General features: G+C 38.4%; 1 protein-coding gene across 1 annotated transcript in view; it reads left to right on the plus strand.

Annotated features, from left to right (window-relative positions):
* The window catches only part of LOC115220828 (hepatocyte growth factor-regulated tyrosine kinase substrate), a gene marked incomplete at its 5' end in the record, with an annotated part of 75,392 nt that overhangs the window by 50,493 nt on the left and 2,118 nt on the right, over positions 1-22,781 (plus strand). The window contains 5 exons of the mRNA XM_029791002.2: positions 11,295-11,459; positions 14,168-14,369; positions 17,361-17,533; positions 19,407-19,538; positions 20,960-21,533. Coding sequence (XP_029646862.2) covers positions 11,295-11,459; positions 14,168-14,369; positions 17,361-17,533; positions 19,407-19,538; positions 20,960-21,533 — 1,246 coding nt within the window. The remainder of the gene's footprint in view (positions 1-11,294; positions 11,460-14,167; positions 14,370-17,360; positions 17,534-19,406; positions 19,539-20,959; positions 21,534-22,781) is intronic.

The raw sequence follows: 22,781 nt of genomic DNA on the forward strand, positions 1-22,781 counted from the left end.
GGTGCTGAGATGTTGATCACTCCACCAACCTAATTTTAAAATAGTTTCTTTGAGTGTCAAATCACGAGAGCTGTGTCACATTGTAGAGATATTTTATTAAACGTCAGAGATTAAAATAACTTTCTAAAATGTCTTTTATTTGTCTAGTCTAGTTTGATGCTTCTATTGTTATCACTTGCTTCTGTGGCGTCATCTGTTGGTTATTATTTACAATAAAACAGTAAATTTCTCTGGTAAATACGATAAATATTACTCGGAGTGAGAAATCAAAATTACTATTTAATCTAAATTCCAAACATTTTTACAGTGTCAAAATGAATTATTTTCTGTACTCTTAGGATGTGGAGACGTTTTACAAATGCTTATCAATATCAATTTACGTTGAATAACCATTTTATTTTTCACTAAAAATCCTTTTCTGTTGGTAGTGGATGAATTAGAGCTATAGAAAAAAAAAAAACTTTTATCATTACTCTGGTTTTAAAAATAGGTTTTCTCTAACAGTTGTTGGGAAAACAAATCACCATCATCATCTCAATTTCCATTAAGTTGCTCTTCGAACCAAGCTGTTTCGCCTCTATGTTACGTAGACAAAAACTTCACACCGACCCAGTCAGCCTATTTCGCTATTAGAGCAAGTCTTAAAACGATAAACAGAGCCGTGTCACGGGTTTGTGTTTTAATTTATTTGCTTATTTGTGAAGGTTTCTTTTTCCTTTTATTTTTATTTCATTGTTATTATTATAATTCCATTTTACTTTCGTTAGTTACGAAGTTTCCTCTTCTCAGCCAGTCAGGTTCAAGTCATGTGATGCGGCTTAAGACGTTTCGAGTTACTTCCCCTCCCTAACACGTTTTAGCCACATACACACACACACGCACATATTTACATGTATATGTGTCATAAATGCACGTATGTCTAACTATACCGTCGGATTATGTTTCCAAGTAAGTGCTACACCAGCATATATACTTCGTTTTTCTCTCCATTGGTTATTGCTAATTTAGTAAAAAATCTCTCCTGTCTTGTTTTTCTGCAAACTTGGACTCTACTTAAAATCTTTTGCTTCTGGGGTTTACGTGAGTAAACAAGGAGACTTCCGGTATTCTTTTGCTCTCCCTCTCATATATATATCTATATGTATATATATATCTTTATCTTTCTGGATGGTTTCTAACCACCTACATCATCTCTATTAACGAAACTGAACTGTACATTTCCTCTATAATTACTGTTTATCTCCCACCTCTGTTTTTTTTTTTTATCTCTGCATGCTTATTAATTAATTCATTGATGTTGGTTGGGTGTGTGTTTTTTTCCTCTCGCGTTTTGGTATCTCATATATATATTCACACACCGAATTTTTTATTGCTGTGTTGTATATTATAAAACACAAACTAATTCCTTCGTTGTGTACTTCGTTATTGTCGACAAAAACTTTTGACACCTCACTTTGGCGATGTCGCCTTGGAAATCCTGCTGAAGCGAAACAGAACTTTTGTTATTTTCTTTCTTTCATTTTATGGATTGTTAACAAGGCTGGAGCTCTGTTTTAATTACATCAACCTCGAAAACATATTTAGTATCACACACACACACACACTCTCTCTCTCTATCTATCTATCTCTTCCGCTTTCACTAGTAAGGTCTCGAGTTGTAACGACCCTCATTCCTTGTAATATGTCACTCTGTGAACGGACAGTAATGTTGATTCTAAATCATTATCAACTAGATGGACTTCAGTGGTCGATCGTGGATGGACGAGAGGCAGTCTGAGTACTCTGGCAGGATTTGAACACGGAGTATAAATACCACAAAGCCGTTAATTATGTCTGCCGCTCTAAGTTTTGTATCAAAATGACTTCTAAATTTGTTGACAGGATGCCTCATTATATATGGGAGTGGTTATCGTCGGTAGAATTTGTATCGGTGTGTAACTGGTACTTATTTTATCGACCCCCTCACACACACACACACACACACTCACACATGAAGCTAAATCTGTACGAAATAATTTATATCTGATTATTAGTATCCAAGTTGTGCGTGAAAATAGAGAAGTGTTGTTTTTTTGTTTTTGTTTTTAGGTCAATGTTTTATTTATCGAAAACAGTCTCACTGGTGACACAGAGTGAGACATACGCGCTCGTGCGCAAACATAAGTACTAACAAATAATATTGATTTCAAATTTTGGCTTTGAGGCTGGCAATTTCAGGGCAGGGGGTAGGTAATTCGATTACATTGACCCCCCCCCACCTCCACAGTACTCAACTAGTACTTATCGACCCCGAAAGGATGAAAGGCGAAGTCGACTTCGGTTGAATTGATACCACAGATAATACGAGGAACTAGAATGTTGGCGTGAAGTGTTGAGTTCTGAGTGTACTATAAATTATTAAAATTTGCCAAGGCTGTTTATATTCCAGAGAGCATAGATGTAGTTTAGTGAGGTGGGGGGGGGGGGCAATCTGATCATTGTCGATATGAAAAGATGCTGTATCTTAAGGGATGGGTAAAGTTTGGTGATGCGGTGATGACTGTCTCTCCATCTGTCGCCATCGTCCATGATGGGATGGGTAAAGTTTAGTGATAAGATGATGACTGACTCTATTTCCTTGTAGTAAACGGGAAGAATTAACGACAACAGATTAACTTATAGGTATCTTTTTACTTGTTTGTCATTTTCCTTCCATCATAGTATTTCAGTGAAATCAACAGACAAAAGGGGTTTATCGGCCGGGCTAGATTTTCAAGATAATCCTTATAGGTCACCCTTGAAGTTTCTCAAAATAATCTTCTTGTGATAAATTTTTTGCAACCCTGACCAGAAAGGTACATTGAAAGTGAGGGGAAATAGCTTTTGTATATTTGTATGAGCATAGCTTCATAGTGCTATCGTATTTAGTGGCAGTACTCAGTATTACTGAGACTGGTGAAGAGTTTTACTCTGTATAATAGAATTGGAAATAAAGCAAGCAGTAACGGTAGAAGTTTTCTTATTGGAGTGTTAAGGACGGAGCCACCTTGGTTGGGGAGTGGTGCTGAGATGTTGATCACTCCACCTAATTTTAAAATAGTTTCTTTGAGTGTCAAATCACGAGAGCTGTGTCACATTGTAGAGACGTCAGAGATTAAAATAACTTTCTAAATGTATTTGTCTAGTCTAGTTTGATGCTTCTATTGTTATCACTTGACATAGTAAAGAAGGATGAGATAAAAGTATTTCATATATGTGATCAACTTGGTGAGTTAAACCAAAAACTTTCGTCTGTTTTGCAAAAAAATAATTGAGTGGTTTTTATTGGTAAAATGGGTTGACCAAATGATAGTAGTGTGTGGCAGGTCAAATGACAGACCTGTAGAATTGGTAGGCAAGATAACGGTAGATTACAAGTGGCAGGTAAAAGAATAACATATAGAGAAGTTAGTGGGTAGAATGATGGTATGTTGGTTAGTTGAGCAGAAGGCAGTGATCATGGTTTTGTAGAATGGCAAAGTTACAGTGGTTAAGCAGAATTGTAGACTAACAGGTGGTATTGTGTATTTTTGTATTCTGCTTTCAAACACCATTCAAGTCAACTTTGCCTTCCACTTTCTTTCTGAATGTCATCATCATCATCATCGTTTAACGTCTGTTTTCCGTGCTAGCACGGTTTGACCAGGGTCTGGGAAGCCAGGAGGCTGCACCAGGCTCCAGTCTGATATGGCAGTGTTTCTACAGCTGGATGCCCTTCCTAACGCCAACCATTCCGTAAGTGTAGTGGGTGCCAGGGGAGACTGGCAGTGGCCACGATCGGTTGGTGCTTGATAAAATTTATTTACTGATTAAGTACTGAAGTGAATTAAAATAACCATACCTACCCTCTACCTAAAATCCACCTTGTTTAACCCATTTCATTAAGATATTTCTGTTGAAATACTCTGCTTTTTTCTCAATTAATTTTGAAAATAATAAATAATAAAAAATTTTTTAAATAACTCTGACATTATTCATCTGGGGTTTGGAACATAAATTAACATGAAATTTTAAGTTAGATAACTTAAAATCGGAAGTTTGTATTATAGGACTAAGGTTTCAGGTGTGTTGGTATCTAAAGGGTTAAAAGCAAACTAACAGGTGGAAAGTAAAGCTCATGTCCCAATTACAATATGCTATGGCTCAGCAGTAGCTCCAACAAGGGAACTTGTAGTAGTAGTAAATGTAGCATTGTCAAAGATTAAGCCATTTCAATAAATATGTACTTTCAATCAATGTCCTTAATCGTCTTTAAATAATGCCTACTCTTTCTTGCTCGCATGGGTCAGGCAGAATTTGTTGAAGTATTTCAATAGCCTGATGCTCTTCCTGTCACCAACACTCGCTTGTTTCCAAGCAAGGTAATCTTTTCCCCCATGGTTAAACATGTTTTTCAAGAAAGACTAGAAATGAGCACTGCTCATTTGCGACCATCATATGATGGCAAAACAAGCCCCCCCCCCACACCCACTACAGCTTCTTTCAGTTTCTATCTACCAAATCCACTCACAAATCTTTGGTTGGCCCAGATCTCTAGCAGAAGACATGTACCAAAAGAGAAAATTAATAAAAAAAAAAACGGAGAAGGCGTAAGGGAAGCAAGCTCCTTAATCACACTTCTCTAAAATCTTCCAGCTGCAATGGTAAATACATTAGAAAAGTGGGAACTATCTAATTTCTCAGATATATATTCGAGCGAGGTCGTTGCCAGTACTGCTGACTGGTCCTGTGCTGGTGGCACGTAAAAAGCATTCACTACACTCTTGGAGTGGTTGGCGTTAGGAAGGGCATCCAGCTGTAGAAACTCTGCCAGATCAAGATTGGAGCCTGGTGCAGCCATCTGGCTCACCTCAGTCAAAATCATCCAACCCATGCTTCCATGGAAAGCTGATGTTAAATGATGATGATATTTTTTCCAAGTTCTCTTAGATTTTAGTTTAGCAAAATATTTAGAAATTCATAGGTAAATGTTAACCAGAATGTTTCCACTTGCTTGTTGAGCAGAAATGACAGGTGAGCTTATGAAAAGAGTATTGAAGTTATTGCTGATTAAGATTTTCCTCAGGAAGAATGAAATGCCCATTAATACAGGAGAATAAGTGAGCAAGCATTGACAGTTATGAAGTTGTGTCAGATAAACAAAAAGTTGGTTATAAAATGGTGTTTTTATGTTGTGCAGATGAGCTAAAAATAACTCCAGCATGAACAGAGGTGCTGACTGAAGGCTCAGCTGACTTCAGTTGTAATAAGGTCAGGTGTGTTGGAAATGATAGATCATGCCATTAACATATGCTGTAGGTAAAGTTGTAATTTGTTTTAGATTATCATTTAGACATTACACAATTGCTATGAAGAAAATCTTAATGTTGATTTGCTAAAAGGTGGTGAGCTAGCAGAATCATTACTGCAACGAAAAAAAAATGTTTAGTGGTATTTCTTCTGACTTTAAGGTGGCGAACTGGCAGAAACATTAGCATGCCGGGCGAAATGCTTTGTGGTATTTCGTCTGCCACTGCGCTCTGAGTTCAAATTCCGCCGAAGTCAACTTTGCCTTTCAGCCTTTCGGGGTCAATAAATTAAGCACCAGTTACGCACTGGGGTCGATATAATCGACTTAATCCGTTTGTCCGCTCTGTGTTTAGCCCCTTGTGGGTAGTAAAGAATTATGTATTTCTTCTGATTTTACATTTTGAGTTCAAATTCCACCAAGGTTGACTTTGCCTTTTATCCTTTCAGGGTCAATAAATTAAGTACCAGTTGAACACTGGGGTTGATGTAATCAACTTACTCCTTTCCTTGATATTGGTGGCCTTATGCCACAATTTGAAATCTATATTAATTTAAGACAAAGCAAGAGTTAGATGCCAGTATGACTATGTGGTTAAGAAGTCCATTTTGTAGATGGGTTTAGTCTTGCTGTGTATCACTGTGGGCATGTGTCTTCTACCATATTCCCAAGCTGACTAAAGCCTTGTGGGAGGATTTTGTAGATGAAAACTGAAAAAGACCCATCATATCTGCTGGTGCACATAAAAGCACTGGTGATGGTGCCATGTAAAAAGCACCTGTTACACTCTGTAAAGTGGTTGGTATTAGAAAGGGCATCCAGCTGTAGAAACCAAGCCAAAACAGACTATGGAACCTGGTATGGCCTGTGGCTTTGCCAGTTGCTGGCAAGCTGCTCAACTTGTGCAAGTATGTCACAACATACTCTTGCCTGACCCATGATAAAGTAACTTTGTAAAAAGATGACTTGGTAGATTTCAAAATTTGGTGATCAATAACCAGAACAGCAGAAGTTTTGGTTATTGTAGCCAAAGCGACCAAATCGTTTTATAATGCAGCTGATTCAAGAACAAAAGGGAACCAAATACTGAAATGTGATTTCTAATGAATCATTATAAGCCTCCGCATTTACAACTAGGGCCTTTGTAAATTTTTAGAGAAGTTCCAAAAATGATAGTCCAGATCAAATGTGTCTGACAAATGATTTGAATAGTAAGTTGTGAAGTTAGGTGTTTAACTGGTTTCATATTAAGATCCATTCTCTTTCTCTCTCTTTTGCCCCCCCCCCCTCTCACCCTCCCTCCCACACACACACATACACAAACTCTTGTTATGAATGTTCTGTTGTTTTCTATTTACTAGAGAATAAACAAAGCTTTGTAGAAATCTTTCATTTCAACAACGTCCTGTTAGGAATAATATATTACTGTCATGTAATTTCTGCTTCGACAGTGCTGACACAGCTACATACGAGTTTGCTGACTTGAGGGTAGATAAGGATAGGGGGAGGGGAGGGGGCTTTTATCCAATTGCGTCTTTATTGACAACTTCTAATCCATTCTGTGTCATAGATGTATGTGTACATACACACACACATGCATATATAATGTGCCTCACTAGTGTCATTGCTATGAAAAGAAAAAATGCACCCAGTACACTCTGTAAAGTGGTTAGCATTAGGAATGGCATCCACCCTTAGAACCCCTATCAAGACAGACGTAGGAGCTTGATGCAGTCCTCTGGCTTATTGATTCCTGTTGAACAGTCAAATCCATACTAGCATAGAAAACGAAAGTTCTATGTTAGTCAATAATGATGAATACACAAACTTGGAAAAACAAATGTGTTCTGATTTCTTCTTTTATTTATATATATATATATAATAATATTAGGGAGTAAATCCAAACTTACAGGGAAAAATTAGATTTAGGATTAAATCTAATTTTATAGTATAAATATGTATATTAAATTAGAGATAAAACCACTGTTAGGCAAATCAAACAGTGAAAATCATAAACCAATACATAGAAATAAAATTAATTAATAAAAAATATATAAAATATAAAATTCCATGCCTGCATGGGTCAGACAGTTTCATCATCATCATAACCTGCAAGATTAGGGATGCTCAGCTGATGAGCATTGCTAGGAACAGTCCTGTATGCAAGGGCAACCACACATTTACTTAGCTTGACATGTCTTTTCAAGCACAGCAAACCGCCAGGGATCTCAGTCACCTGCCATCCCCGTTGAGTCCCAATGTTTATTGAAGTAAATTCTCTATGGCCAGATGCCCTTCCTCTTGCCAACCCTCAACTGGTTTCCAAGCAAGATAATATTTTCCTAAGGCTAGACATGTTCTCACAGTGTATTGGAAATGAAGGATACTACTTGTATGTCAGTGACAATCATTTATAAATTACACAGTCAAATCAAGGAGAGGCACATAGATGCTCACACACGCATGTACGTGCGCACACACACACACACGCTTGCACATATGATGCGCTTCTTTCAGTTTCCATTTACCAAATCAACTCTCAAGGCTTTTGGTGGTGCAGGACTGCTGCACAGTGGGATTGGATCCAGAACCATGTGGTTGGGAAGCAAAGTTCTTACCACCCACCCATGCAATATATATATATTTTTTTTTTTTTGAGAAGTGTACTTGCTGAGCAAGTGATTTGATATGAGACTGTGTGTCTAAAGCTAAATCAATTATATTGTGGAAGACACCCACATATTAGCCATTCAAGAACATAAACTTCACTCAAATATTTGGTGTCAAAATTTTCATCACAGCAGCTATGACCTGGTCTTTGACATGATTCCACTGCAACATGTCATCATCATCATTTAATGTCTGTTGTCCATGCTGACATAAGTTGGATGGTTTGATCAAGGCTGGTGAGCTGGATGCCCTACCTAATGCCATCCACACCTAGAGTGTAATGGGTGCTTTTATGTGCCATTTGCATGACACCAGTATCTGCCACAACTGCAATTTCGCTTGGCTTGATGGATCTTCTCAAGCACAACATAATACCAAAAGTCTCAGTCATTGCCTCTGTGAGGCCTAACACTTGAAAGGAACTCAGCCACTGTGCCTCTCTGAGGCCCAATGCTCAAAAGGAACTCAACCACTTTGCTTCTGTGAGGCCCGTCGCTCGAAAGGAACTTGGCCACTTTGCCTCTTTGAGGCCCAACGTTTGAAAGGAACTCTTGTCATTGTTTAATGCCCACTATTCTATGTTTTGCATGGGTTGGACAAAGGTTGAAGTAGATTTTCAATTGACAGATGCTCTTTCTGTTCCCAACCCTCACCTAGTTCCCAGCAAGGTAATATTTCTCCATGGCCATGCATGTTCTTACTGAATTTTGGAAATAACTCTGCTTGTGTGACTGTGACTCTCATTTAAACTATCATGCAATGTCAAGACACACACATGCCAGGCTTCTTTCACTTTCCATCTACCACATAGACTAAACAAGTGCACCTTCCATATGGACATCTTAAGTATATATGGCAGAATTCTTTCACTTAATTTAATTAGATTTATATTTATTTAATATCTTTTAATACATAGATGAAGTTGTATTAAAACACTAAGATATACTTTGACCTTGTTTTGTCCTGGAACTAAGGTCTACATGAGATCAGATACAAAGTAAATTTCAGAGCCATATCAAATTTCAACATCTCCCCCCTTCACTTTCCTTTTGTATCTTAAACCAAAGTAAAATAAATAAGTTAGCCATGCTTAAATAAATTCAGTTTGCTTTGGACCACACTTATAGAAAGACTGTGAATAGAGGTGCATAGCAGAATATTGCAGGTTACATGTGCAACTGCATATTCTCTATGCAGCAGAAACACGTGTTGGTCATTTTAACCAATTATGCTGTATAATTGACTGTTAAAATTAAAAGAAAAGTTTGTGAAGATGTACCAGTTTCTATATATTTTGTGATTGTTTTGGATTTGCACTCCAGAAAATATAATCCAGTGAAGCAAACCTGGATTTACTTATCAGAAGAATTACAGTGGGATTGCTCACCCTAAGCAATCCTTGGTGCTTCTTATTGATGCAGTTAACTAGAACCTGGACTATACCCGAGAGCTCTTATGGTACCTGTTTGGATGATTTATCCCTTGGCTTCCGTGCCGGTGGCATGTAAAAGGCACCATTCAAGCATGATCGTTACCAGTGTCGCCTTACTGGCACCTGTGCCGGTGGCATGTGTAAAAAGATTCGAGCAAGGTCATTGCCAGTACCACCTGACTGGTCCCCGTGCTAGTGGCACGTAAAAAGGCACCCACTACACTCTCAGAGTGGTTGGCGTTAGGAAGGGCATCCAGCTGTAGAAACTCTGCCAGATCAAGATTGGAGCCTGGTGCAGCCATCTGGTTCACCAGCCCTCAGTCAAAATCGTCCAACCCATGCTAGCATGGAAAATAAATGTTAAATGATAATGATGATGATACTCATTGTGTGTGTGTATAGATATATAAAATCATTCATTTTGCTTAGCTGACATGGCTTTCATGAGAAGTAATTGAATCAAGATTTTTAGAACCAAAGGCTCTTTCTGTCTCCAACCCTTACCCCCTTTTTTTAAAAAAGGGATTTTATATTGCAGAGGAATTTGAAAGCACAGATCTAGCGAATAATTTTTTGATAGGAAATATCAACAAGTATTGTTATTGTTTGTAGCTGAGCTGCAAATGATTTCACTGTTTACAACCATTATTCAATGCAGGTTGTAAGCACACACGTATGTGCAGAAATTCCTCACAAGACATTGGTTGTCCCAGGGCTGTAGTAGTAGATGATACTTGCCCAAGGTACTATGCAGAGGGAGATTAACAAATTGAATTTAGCAAAAACAGGTCAACTTTGTCTTTCACCCTTTTGGGGTCAATAAAGTATCAGTCGTGTACTGGGATCACTTCACTCTCTCTCTCTGGATTGTACCATTAATTCCAGGGTTCGCTCTTTTCACATTGTGTTATGCTGATTTGGCGTGAGACCTGTGTTAAGAGTATAGCGTGTCTGTGATTTGAAGGGGTCTTCTACATCAATGGATCAAATTCATTTTGCTGCATTGGCTGGATTGAAATATACTAGATCTTGTAGGCCAGAGGGGGACAAATATTTTTAAAAACTCTGTGTAGTATTTAGTAATGCTATGATGGACCGTGAAGTCTGGCGCAACATAGTAAATTCCATTGTCTCGACCACGGTCGAACAATGATGATGATGATGATTTAGTAACAGCACATTAAATTCTGATTTCTAATCCCCACTTAAGTCACCTTTACTTTTCAGCCTGTGTGTTGATAAAATTGGTAGAATAATGAACAGAATAGTGGTGGATTGCCAGGATTACTAGTGTCCAGTGTCAAAACGATGGGAAATTAGTAGACAGATAAAATATCAACGGTTTAGCAGAATTGGTAGAGCTATAGACAATACAGGTTGTGGTACCTAATTTATATCTTTTTAGGTTCTGTTTTCAAGTCCCACTGAGATCAACTTTGCCTTTCATCCTTCTGGATAAAATGTATTTACTGAGTACTTGGAGTACTTAAATAACCATAGCTACCCTCTGCCGAAATTTGCATTTGTATGTGTGCCCCAAACCACTCAATATTAGAATGAATTAAGGCAGTGAGTTGGCAGAATTGATAGCACACCAGGCAAAATGCTTAGCAATATTATGTCTGTCTTTGTTCTGAGATCAAATTTCACTGATGTCAACTTTACCTTTCATCCCTTTTGGAGTTGATAAAATAAGTACGAATTCAGCACTGGAGTTGACGTTATCAACTTAACTCCCTCCCCCGACATTGCTGGCATTGTGCCAAAATTTGAAATCAATTTTTAAAAATCATTATTACTATTGTCTGTTCATAGGAATTGAATACCTTAACATAATTTCTGAAATTTAATATTCTGAAGTTTAATTTCTACATTTTGATATTTCAGACTGTTTCAGCTCCTGCAATAGACACTTCAGATATGGATCCAGAACTTGCTCGTTACCTTAACCGAAATTACTGGCAGCAAAGGTCAGAACAGAGTGCAACAACACCTTCTGCTCCCATTGCTACCGCAGAACCAAAGACAACGATTATGAAGACACATGAAATGGTACGGAAACATTAACTGATATTCTTGCATTCATTTCTTCTTTTATTTGTTTCAGGCTTTGGACTTCAGCCATGATCAGACATGGATTATGTCACTGCTACCTGCTCCTGTACTTATTTTATCGATTTCTGGAGTATGGGTGTCAATGTCACTTTATAAATCTAACCAAATATCATAAGATATTTTGTACACCATTCAACTATTGGTTTTGCCATCCTCCATCACTATACACACACATGCACACTTGAAGCAAAAGTTTTCTATCATTGCTATTCTGAGTTTTGTTCTCCATTTGTCAGCAGAAGTACATCATCATCATCGTTTAACGTCCGTTTTCCGTGCTAGTACGGGTTGGACGGTTCAACCAGGGTCTGGGAAGCCCGGAGGCTGCACCAGGCTCCAGTCTGATCTAGCAGTGTTTCTACAGCTGGATGCCCTTCCTAACGCCAACCACTCTGTGAGTGTAGTGGGTGCTTTTTACGTGCCACCAGCACAGGTGCCAGGGGAGGCTGGCAACAGCCATGATCAGTTGGTGCTTTTTACGTACAGTACAGTTGCTTGTAAATTAACTCTGATTGCCTTAGCAAACACACGGACACAAAACTCAAAGTAGCAATGAATAGCAGCTTCAGTTTCAAATGTAATTTCTTCCATGGTTTTTACCATTTTCCTTTCCTCTGATTTGTGAATTTAGATAATGTGTAGATTGATAAACATTCATACATAGTTTCTGTCCACCAGATTTCATTCACAAAGCTTTGACTGATCCAAGTCTGTGATAGAATATTACCGAAAGTCAAATCTGGGATCATGTAGTTGCAAAACGAATTTCGTTACACCTACATGGAATATTTTTAATTTATTTGGGTTTGATATTGTTTAAGGAACAAAACAAGTGTTATTTAGACATTGTAATAGTTGCATTGGGTTGCTGATTTTGGTATCCTTTTATATATATATATATATATATATATATATATATATATATATATATATTACTCTCAAGGGAAGTCTCTGGCAACCATAAAAGGGGTGATACTGCTATGCACAGGGAGGATGAGGTTAGGAACTGTACAGTGTGGCCCTTGGACGTGAGCTGTGTAACTTGCAGTTACGAACATTCGATATCTTTTCTAATGAGTGAAATACAACTTATGGCAACAAGGATGAGATCTGGAAAATATTTAAACTTGAACCAACATGGAAAAAGCTAATGCCTGGCTGATACAGTTCAAAGCAAAACTGATAGTTCATATCTATAGGTTGTTGGATCAATCCGAGTGATATTCAAACTCAACAACACTGAGCCATGTAAATTTATTGTGGTAGACAGCCCATAGTTTTTGGGGCTGATTGAAAATGATTATTAAAGACAGTTCATTTTGTTTCGACTTGAACATTACTAGTAGCGAAGCAAAATTGACAAGCTGAGAAAATGTGGTAATTGCATGGCTAACCAAGGTGCAGTTCTTCATTAACAAAGAAAAGTCATTTCCCAGAAGAAGAAATTTGATTTTCTTAGGAATTAACATATCTGAAGAGGGTATTTCTCCTTCTCAGGAATTGGTAACAAAACTAAAGGACATACAAGTACCAAAATTGAAGGAAAATATTGACAAAATATTGGGTCTGATGAATTACTACAGATTTGTCCCAGCATATGCTGAAAATGTAAAACCACTCATCAGCTAGGTCTAAAGAATTTAAGTGGGATAAAGAGCAAGATAAGGCCTTCCGTATGTTTATCACTCATCTTTCGGAGGCTCCAGTTTTGCAGCTGTACTCAATAGAGAAGCACTCTCACTGTAGATGCATTCTTGATTGCAGTAGCAGGGGTGTTGTCCCAGGAAGGAGACCCAGTAACATTCATAAGCCACACGTTTAGCCAGGCACAATGAAAGTGGTTGAACAGAGAGAGAGAGGCTTAAACAGTGGTATGGTACATAGATAGACTGCAGCATTTCCTTCTAGGAAAGCAGTTTTATTTGGAAACAGATAGCCAGCCTTTAAAAACCCTGTTTGTGAAGGCTTTAGATGTATCTTGACGTACTTCACAAAAATATGGCCAGATGGAGTTTGATTCTATCACAGGATGATTTCGTTGTTAAGCATGTTCTGTGTAAAAGTATTCCACATGTTGATGCCCTTTGTTTGATTGAGGTATAATGAGACTAATGATGATGATATAATTATCTTTGCTTCACATTTAGACAAGTGCGATAGTGCATAGCAGGACATTGATCCTGTAATGATGGAAGGTATCTGAAAACAACTAAATGCAAGTGCATTATATAACAAAATAAATGAAAGAGTTTTACTACAAAATTGGAGATTGGTCTCAAATCTGGAATGTGCATTTGTTAAAGAGGAGGATTTTCTAACATGGAAAAATGGCTTAATGTATCATGAAAATCATCTGTTTATTCCAGCACTTTAGAAAGCTGCAGTATTAGGTAAAATACACAACACACACATGGGCATTCAACAAACAGTTGTTGGTGTCACACCTACCTGGTTGCCTTAGCAACTCAGTTCATATTTTCGGCCACTAAACATTTACAGCTACCTACCAGTTATATGAATCCTTAATTTTTTTTTTTTTGTGGAAAGATTAATTTCGATTTTCTTTTCCTCCTGGTTCCAGCTGATTGTATGGAGGTACCTCAATATTATTTTTTAATATTTTTCCAATTTGTTTGTCTTTTCAGAATGGGGATATTGACATTGACCAACAACAATTCTTGGGTGCTCTACAGAGCAGTGTTGAGATATTTGTCAATCGTATGCGCAGTAATTCGATGAGAGGTCGGAGCATAACCAACGACACCTCTGTGCAATCCCTTTTCAATGTCATAAGCAACATGCACCCACAGTTGCTGAAATATATTCAAGAGCAAGAAGATGCCCGAAGTAAGTTGCACAACAAGGCCAAGGTGTCAGCTGATCAAACTGGAGGATCTAGTGTCCAGGGGTTCAAGCTGTCTCTCTGGCCAACATACTTAACTCTTGCTAGCACATAATTCACACACGCATACACATATTCACTATGTATGCACACACGCGCTCACATATCTATATATCATCTAATGCCCATCTTCCATACTGGCATGTATTGGACTACACATACATACATACATACACACACACACACATATATATATATATATATATATATATATATATATATATATATATATATATATATATATACACACACACACACACACACACACACACACACACGGAAAGAGAGAGAGAGAGCAATAAGAAAATGGAAGGGATCAATAGGTGGTTCATCGACTTATAAGATATAAAATATATTAATATATAAAGATACCAGTAATTATTACAATATAACATACATGAATATAAATTGGGAATATACACATACACACTATCACACTGGTATTTATTTTAATTATACATGTATGTGTGTATATATTATATCATATCACAATATGAGTTGTTGGTTACAGATTTCCAGTTGACCAATTGCTAGTTCACTACATTCCCATCAGCAAGAATGACAAGGGAGTGTCTGTAACTCAGTGCAGAACTCTGCATTGATGAGTAAGTTCAGAAACCAGTTTTCCAGTGTCCGTGTTAATGTTTACATCCTTCAGCAGTACATATCACCAAAAGATATATGCATATGCATCTGTCATCACTCCATCTCCTGGCTGACACAGACATCTGTTATCTGTTTGTTGTCTGTCACATTGCGTTGCTTTGAATATACTCACCTGAGAGTGTTTTTCATTGCATTAGTACCCGTGAGGTCACTATGCAGGTTACAAGACTACAAATTCCAAAGGGAGGCAGTTTTAAGATAGATGAGAGGTAAGATAGGCAAGGACCAGAGTAGAGCAGGCTTCATGTAGTAGAAGGGCTACATGGCTCCTCACATTTCAGAAGAGAGGGTAAGAGTAATTAGGAAGGGGAGTTGGAGAGGTAAAATTGTGGTGATGTGTCAGGATTGATCTTCAAGTTATGAAATGAGTAAAAGTCAGTGGGGACCAGACCAGGGACTGTGGATGGGTAGAGGTTGCAAAAATGTACAGAAGTGTTGGAGATAGAAAGAGATGGAGAAGTGAAGGGTAGAGTATAATGAATGAAGAGCAAGCATTGAGGGATGGTAAGTAGGGGAGAGTAGGTGACAACTGTTGAGATTATGTAAGGTTGAGGGGTGGATACAGTGATTGGGAGATAAGACTTATGAAAATTCTTCCTCTAATAATTTTACCATATATAAAATAAAGTTCTAGAAACATAAAATTGCACAAGTGCTTTATAATGACTTTGTATAAAATATATGTATCACCCACACTGTTCTGACATTTTTCTGTACTAGAATGTGCTGCGTGAGTCTTTATATCATAGTAAATATGCAGACGACATCAAGCTGTACCTTGAAATCAAGAGGACAGATCCTGATGTCTACAACTCTTTCCTGCAATCAGACCTAGACACAATGCAGCAATGGATCACAGACTGGCAACTGAAACTGGCTGTGGACAAGTGTACCACCATGCATTTTGGGAGAAAAAACCCTGCGTTCACATACTCCCTCCACAACACTGATATCAAGAAATCCTCTTGCGAGCGTGACCTAGGCATCACTGTCAGCAGTGATCTGCGTTGGTCAAAGCATATCTCTAAGATTGTCAGGAAGGCCGAGGGTGTCTTGGCATCACTCAGCAGGTCTTTTGTTAGCCGCTCTCCAGCCATCTATTTAAAACTGTATACAGCTATGGTACGACCACACTTGGAATTCGCATCATCAGTTTGGAACCCCTATCTTGCACAGAACATTGACCTCCTGGAATCTGTCCAGAGACGTGCAACCAAACGCATACCCTCCATCAGACACCTACCATATTCTGAGCGCCTTGTTTCCCTGGGCATGGATTCACTGAAGCTCCGGCGTTTGGCGACGGACTTGGTAAACACCCACAAAGTTATCAACCACCTCACCAACAACAACACTGAACACCTTTTTGATCTCCATGTGTCTAACACACGTGGACATGCCTACAAAGTCAGAAAACAATACAGCTCCCATGACTTTCGGAAACATTTTTTCACGCTCAGAGTTGCTGAAGCATGGAATAAACTGCCTGCGTCAGTTGTTGACTGCCATGACACTGCATCTTTTAAGGCCCTCATGCTTTCCGAAATCCGCCGAAACTTCACCTGATTATATATACACTTTAGATGAGTTGTAGTGCACCTGAGCACTGTACACAATTATTATTATTATTATTATTATTACTCTCTCTCTCTCTCCATGTGCACACATTCTGTCTCTTTCTCTCTCTCTCCCACACATGCTTGCATTTATCATCATTTTAATGTCTACTCTTCCATGAGTCAGTTGGGATTTGTTGAGGCAGAATGTTTTCCATGTTACCAACCTTCTCTTATTTCCAAGCAAGGTAATAATACAAACCATCTTACGAGCAATAACTCTGAGTACCTTTTCAAACTCCATCTGTCTATCACCCGTAGACATGTTTACAAAGTCAGAAAACAGTACAGCTCCCATGACTTCAGGAAACATTTTTTCACGCTGAGAGTTGCTGAAGCATGGAACAGACTGCCGGCATCAGTTGTTAGTTGTCGGAGCACTGCATCCTTCAAAACTTCCATGCTTCCTGAGATTCGCCAACACTACACCTGATTTTCTCCCCTCCATACACACGCAAGCATGTTTCTGATTCATACACTGTTCACTTTCCATTACTGCATAGGCTTTATACGCACTTTTGACAAGTTGTGGTGCACCTGAGCACTGTATACAATAATTTCATTATTATTATTATTATTATACACATGCACCAGCACAAAGCACACACACAACCACTTGACACACACTCACAACCATACTTGATTTAATTTCAGGCCACTACGAATGTCTCCAGGACAAACTTGCTCAGCTGAGAGATGCTCGGGAAGCCCTTGATGCTTTGCGGGAGGATCACCGTGAAAAACGAAGACGTGAACAAGAAGAACAAGAGAGACTTAGACAGATTCAGATGTCACAGAAGTTGGAAATTATGCGGCAAAAGAAACATGTAAGTCTTTAGAGTGGCTACAACAAACAAAACTCCTCATCTCAAATTTCTTATCTTCTAAACTTGGTTGTTCGATATCATTTTAATGTTTCTTAATGGGTTCATAAAAGGATGAATGGTAGGACCAATGAGTTTTATAGTCCCTTCCAAATTGGCTGCTGGAAAAGCAGGAACTATGAGTTTTACAGGACCGCTGAAATTGACATAAGAAAGTATCCTCAAATTGGACACTTAGACCCTAATTCTTGCTAAAGAATGGACTCTGCTAAAGGTGCCGAGTAGTGTGGTGTTAAAATGAATCCTGGTTTAAGTCTCCTTCCCAATAAAATTCAAACTCAGAATTAAAAAAAAAAAATGGAACAAATGCTTCAAGGCACCCGGTTCGATGTTCTTACAGTTCTACCAATCTGCTACTCTGGTTGATGCATCTTTACCGACTCTGAAACAATAAATGGTAAAGTTAACCTCTGTAGGATTGGAACATGGACCACAGGGGGTCAGGACAAATACTGCAAGGCATTCATTCTATCCAACATTGTTGACCACTACGCTGTTTACACTACAAGAACAAGCTGCAGATCTAGGTACCTTGGGACTGGAGTACTTTTTTTTTTTTTTCTTTTAGAAGTCTGGTACTTATTCTTTCAGTCTCCTTCACTGAACTGCTAGATTATGGGGATGTAAACAAGTGTTAAGAAGTGGAAGGAACAAACATACAAACACACACACGTACGTGATGGACTTTCACAGTTTCCATCTACCAAATTCACTCACAAGACATTGGCTGGTGTGGCACTGTAGTAGAAGACACTTGCTCAAGGTGCCACACTGGGACTGAATCTGAAACCACAAAGCCATGCCTTGTCCAGAATTTGTTAAAGGCACCTGAGGGCCAGATAGGAGATGTGAAACTGGATGAAGGGTTGAATCTACAGCCTTAGACAAGATACAATCAGCTGAGTGGTATTCACACATTTTTCATTTAACCAGTAGCACCTGTAGTGATCTGAAGGTTATAATTGAGAACATTTGACAAAGGTACCATGCACTAGAATTGAACTTGTAACTACATGACTTGTATTTTTATCCAGAAATGATAGTAGTATTGTTTCATTCTGCACTCTTGTCTGGCCCCAGTACAAAGATCAGTTTTTATAAGGGATGTTTGGTGTATTAGTCCTGACTAAGTGAATCTATGATCAGACATCCTGCCCATGGCCGTCTCTGTTATTCATAGTGTATCAGGGACTACATTAATCACTTTGTTCATCTTTGTTGTTTAGTTCCAAGTTGGTTCAGGTTAGACAACCTTATAATCATATCTATTCCAGGCCTGGCCATTTCAGCCTTTTACAAAACCTAGTGTTGTATCCAACATTACATTTTCAAATCAGTCCCTTTTTTTTAACCATTTTACAGTATGATGGCAGGTTGGATGAGTATAATGAGGGTCATTTTGGCTAGGCTAAGATCACAAAAGCTGGTTATTCTGTTACTGGTACTTATTTTCTCATGCACTCAGTGGGAAACAGATGGTATGGCCGTAGCTGAAATCTTTGATGATAGTGCCTTAAAAAGGAAGGACTAATTGGCTAAAGTAATCATGGATATAGTGAGACTTGGTAAAAGACTTGGCTGGTATTCCTTTGATAATAGATCTGCTTAATCAGTGCTAACCTAGGGTTAAGCAACAGTGGGGGTTGGTCCATTCCTTCCTACAAAAACCTATTCACAGCTAAGTGGTCTCAACCATAGAGAACTGAATATCATGAGATATAATCCAGCTGTACTGATGAGATGATTTGAACCCTTGATTGACTTCGTATCCACCTTGTCACTAATTCTTTGGTTGTTTTTTTTTATTTCTTCTCAGGAATACCTTGAGATGCAACGCCAGTTAGCTTTCCAGCGAATGCATGAACAGGAGCGAGAATATCAGATTCGTCTTGAGCAACAGAAACACCTCACTCAGATCAGGCAGATGCAGGCTTATGGCTACGGCCAGGTAAAGGTTTTTTATCTATATAAAACTAGACATGTGCTCAGTTCTATCGATTATATTGGAGTTATCTTCAAATGTATAAGTTCTGGTGCGCTAAATTCCGGAAACAGTTCTGCAGCAAATAATTTACTGCAGTTAAATATACACATATATTGAAATTTTTTCTGATTTTTCAGATTTATATATGCTAGGCTACTGGTTTTAAATTGATATTAATTCAATTAATATTCAATTTATCTCCCTCATTATTTAAATTATATACACACATACACACACATAAATTTCAAACAACAAGAATGGGTGTTCAACACCACATTGGCAGATAAAATTTCTTTATTTGTGTATTAAGGCTACCATTGGTTTTATGTTAAGAACAGCATCTTAATATCTTAATTTTTCAAGCCAATCACATGGAGGAATGGTGTTCATCTGCAGTTGTCTATAAATATGAAGACCTGTCCTCCACTGCAGAAGTGTTAATGCTGCTCCCCCTCCTGAGGAGGATTGGAGTGCAAGAGCCCTGTGCTGGTTCTACATAAAAAGCACCCTTACTGGTGCCATGTAATCAGCACCCATGATGTAGCGCCATGTAATAACACCCAGCACACTTGGAAAATAGTTGGCATTCGGAAGGGCTTCTCTGCTTGCCAGTTCTGGTCAAGCCATCCAACTGGTGCCAGTATGGAAAATGAATGTTAAAAGATGATGGCAATTGAAATATGTCATAAACATGTTTTAACTAACCTAAACTTTGCTTATGCCTAAACACTACTTGGCACTGATATAACGGTAATTTCCATGATCTCGGCAATATACTAGTGCAAATCAGTCAATATGGACTGTATTTTGGTCAATGCTATGCTTAGGTATTTCCCTTTGATACCAGCTGAAGAGCTAGAAACATTGATGTCCGGGAATTCTGATAAGGGTGACACTGGACAGATATGGTGTTTTTATACTTTTTTCCACAAGAGAGAATTTTTCTCCATGGTAACTGCAGTGAATTTGCCTTTAGCAGTTGAAATATGTCACACACACATTTTAACTAACCTAAACACTGCTTGGTGCTGATATAACGGTAATTTCCACAACCTTGGCAAACTACTGACACAAATCAGTCAATATTCTTGGTTGTATTTTAGTTATACATACACACACCACTGTAATATTAATTATTATCTTTTAATTTTTGATATTCACTATGTCTTGTAATTTTAATGGGTTGTATGATTTTTCTCTGGTCAGATATAGCCATTGAGGCAATGGGTCCTGTTGACCTCAGGACGATATCACTCTCATCTATATCTTCTCATTTTGTGAATCATCTGTTTATTGACTGATGCAGGAGAATGCTCAGCTGTTCACACATGCACATAAACGTTGTAGAATGTTTCTTTGACTCCTAAATTTCTTCTCTCTTCCAGAACCCGTATGGTGCCCCAAACTTTCCTAGTCCTGGCAGCTCACTTGAAAACTCCCCGGTCCACCAGATGCATCGAATAGGTTATTTGCCAGTTGGCATGATGCCAGGTCCTGGTGCTCCACCAGGCATGGCACCACCGCCGCCGCCACCATCCCTCCCGGTCAACAGCAGTGCACCAAATGAGATCTACATGCAACCACCTGGTGCACCACCGTCGCAACAACAGCCACCACCGCAGCAACAGCAACCACCACCGTCACAGCAACAACAACAACCACCACCACAACAACAGCAACCGACACCACCACAGATCCCAAATGCACCCAACTCCACAAACTACAGCCAACCTGCTGGTGGTCAGTACCCTCCTGCTCTTGGTCACCCGTCTCAAACGGTTGCACAGACTGCAGGTTACCAACCAGCAATGGGCACAGATGTTATACAGGCTTCTTCCAATTCTTACCAATCTTATAATCCAGCATCGAGTCAGCCGTCAAGTTTATCACAGATTTCTTCTGCAGGACCAATTTATACATCAATCCCTAATCCAGAATATTCCTCATTAAGCATGCAGAGTATGTATAAAATATTGTTTTAGTATTTGTGTCCCCTTGGCTTGTTTTTATATTACTTTGCATGTCAATTTTAAAACTGTGGTTGACTTATATATAAATGTGTATATATATATATATATATATATATATATATATATATATATATTGTGTGTGTGTGTGTGTGTATGTATGTATATATGTGTGTATGTATGTATATATGTGTATGTATGTATATGTGTGTGTATGTATGTGTGTGTGTATGTATGCATATATGTGTGTGTATGTATGCATATATGTGTGTATGTGTATGTATGTATATATGTGTGTATGTATGTATATATGTGTGTGTGTGTGTATATATATATATCCTACCCATGCCAGCATGGGAAACAGACGTTAAATGATCTCTCTCTCTCACACACACATGAATATACACATTTAGTCTGATCCATGCAAGCAGAGAGGTGGATGTTAAATTGTAAAGATGATTGGAGGCAGTGGAGGGGTGATTAAGATACTTTCTGGCCACATGGTTTTGGATTCAGTACTGTTGTGTGTCACTTTGGCCAACTGGTTTCTAATATAATCTTGAAAGAAGCCCATCATGTGTGTATTTGATTGTTTGTATGTTTGTGTCTCCTTGCCTTAACATCATGTGGCAGTTGTAAATGTGTGTCACTGTCATCATATAAACAATGTCATTGGTGTCTAGTTTTCCGTGAAATAACTGCCTGGCCATGTAGAAATATTACCTTGCTCGGAAGCAGGTGAGAGTTGATGACCAGAAGGGCATCCAGCTATAGAAAATCTGCCTCTGTGAACTCTATCTGATCCATGCAGGCATGGAAAAATGGATGTTAAAAACAATGAGATATATAAAGCCCCAGCTCAGTTCTGAGTGGAGATCGCTTTGTCCTTTAGTGGAGAGTATCTAGTATCACATTTATCTAAGATAGTAGATTGTGTTATGAGGCATTTGGTCTCCATTTCTAGCAAGTTGAATGACTATGGAGACTCCCCCATTAGCGTTTACTATCAACTTTGTGTGTCCTCTCCTTAGGTTTTCTTGTGACAAGGGAAGGTTTTAAAGGTTTTGCAAAAGGCCTACTTAGAGGCCCAACCTCTTGAGTTCTTTTAGAGGGCTTAGAAAAACTGAAGGACCACTGCAATAAGTGTGTGAACCTGAGAGGGGAATATGTTCAATAAAATCATAATTAAATGATCCTCCTGTATTTTTTCTTACCCAATGCCAAGAGCTTGTCAGCATCC

This window comes from Octopus sinensis, linkage group LG17 (assembly GCF_006345805.1).
Source record: "Octopus sinensis linkage group LG17, ASM634580v1, whole genome shotgun sequence".
NCBI classification, from domain to species: Eukaryota; Metazoa; Mollusca; class Cephalopoda; order Octopoda; family Octopodidae; genus Octopus; species Octopus sinensis.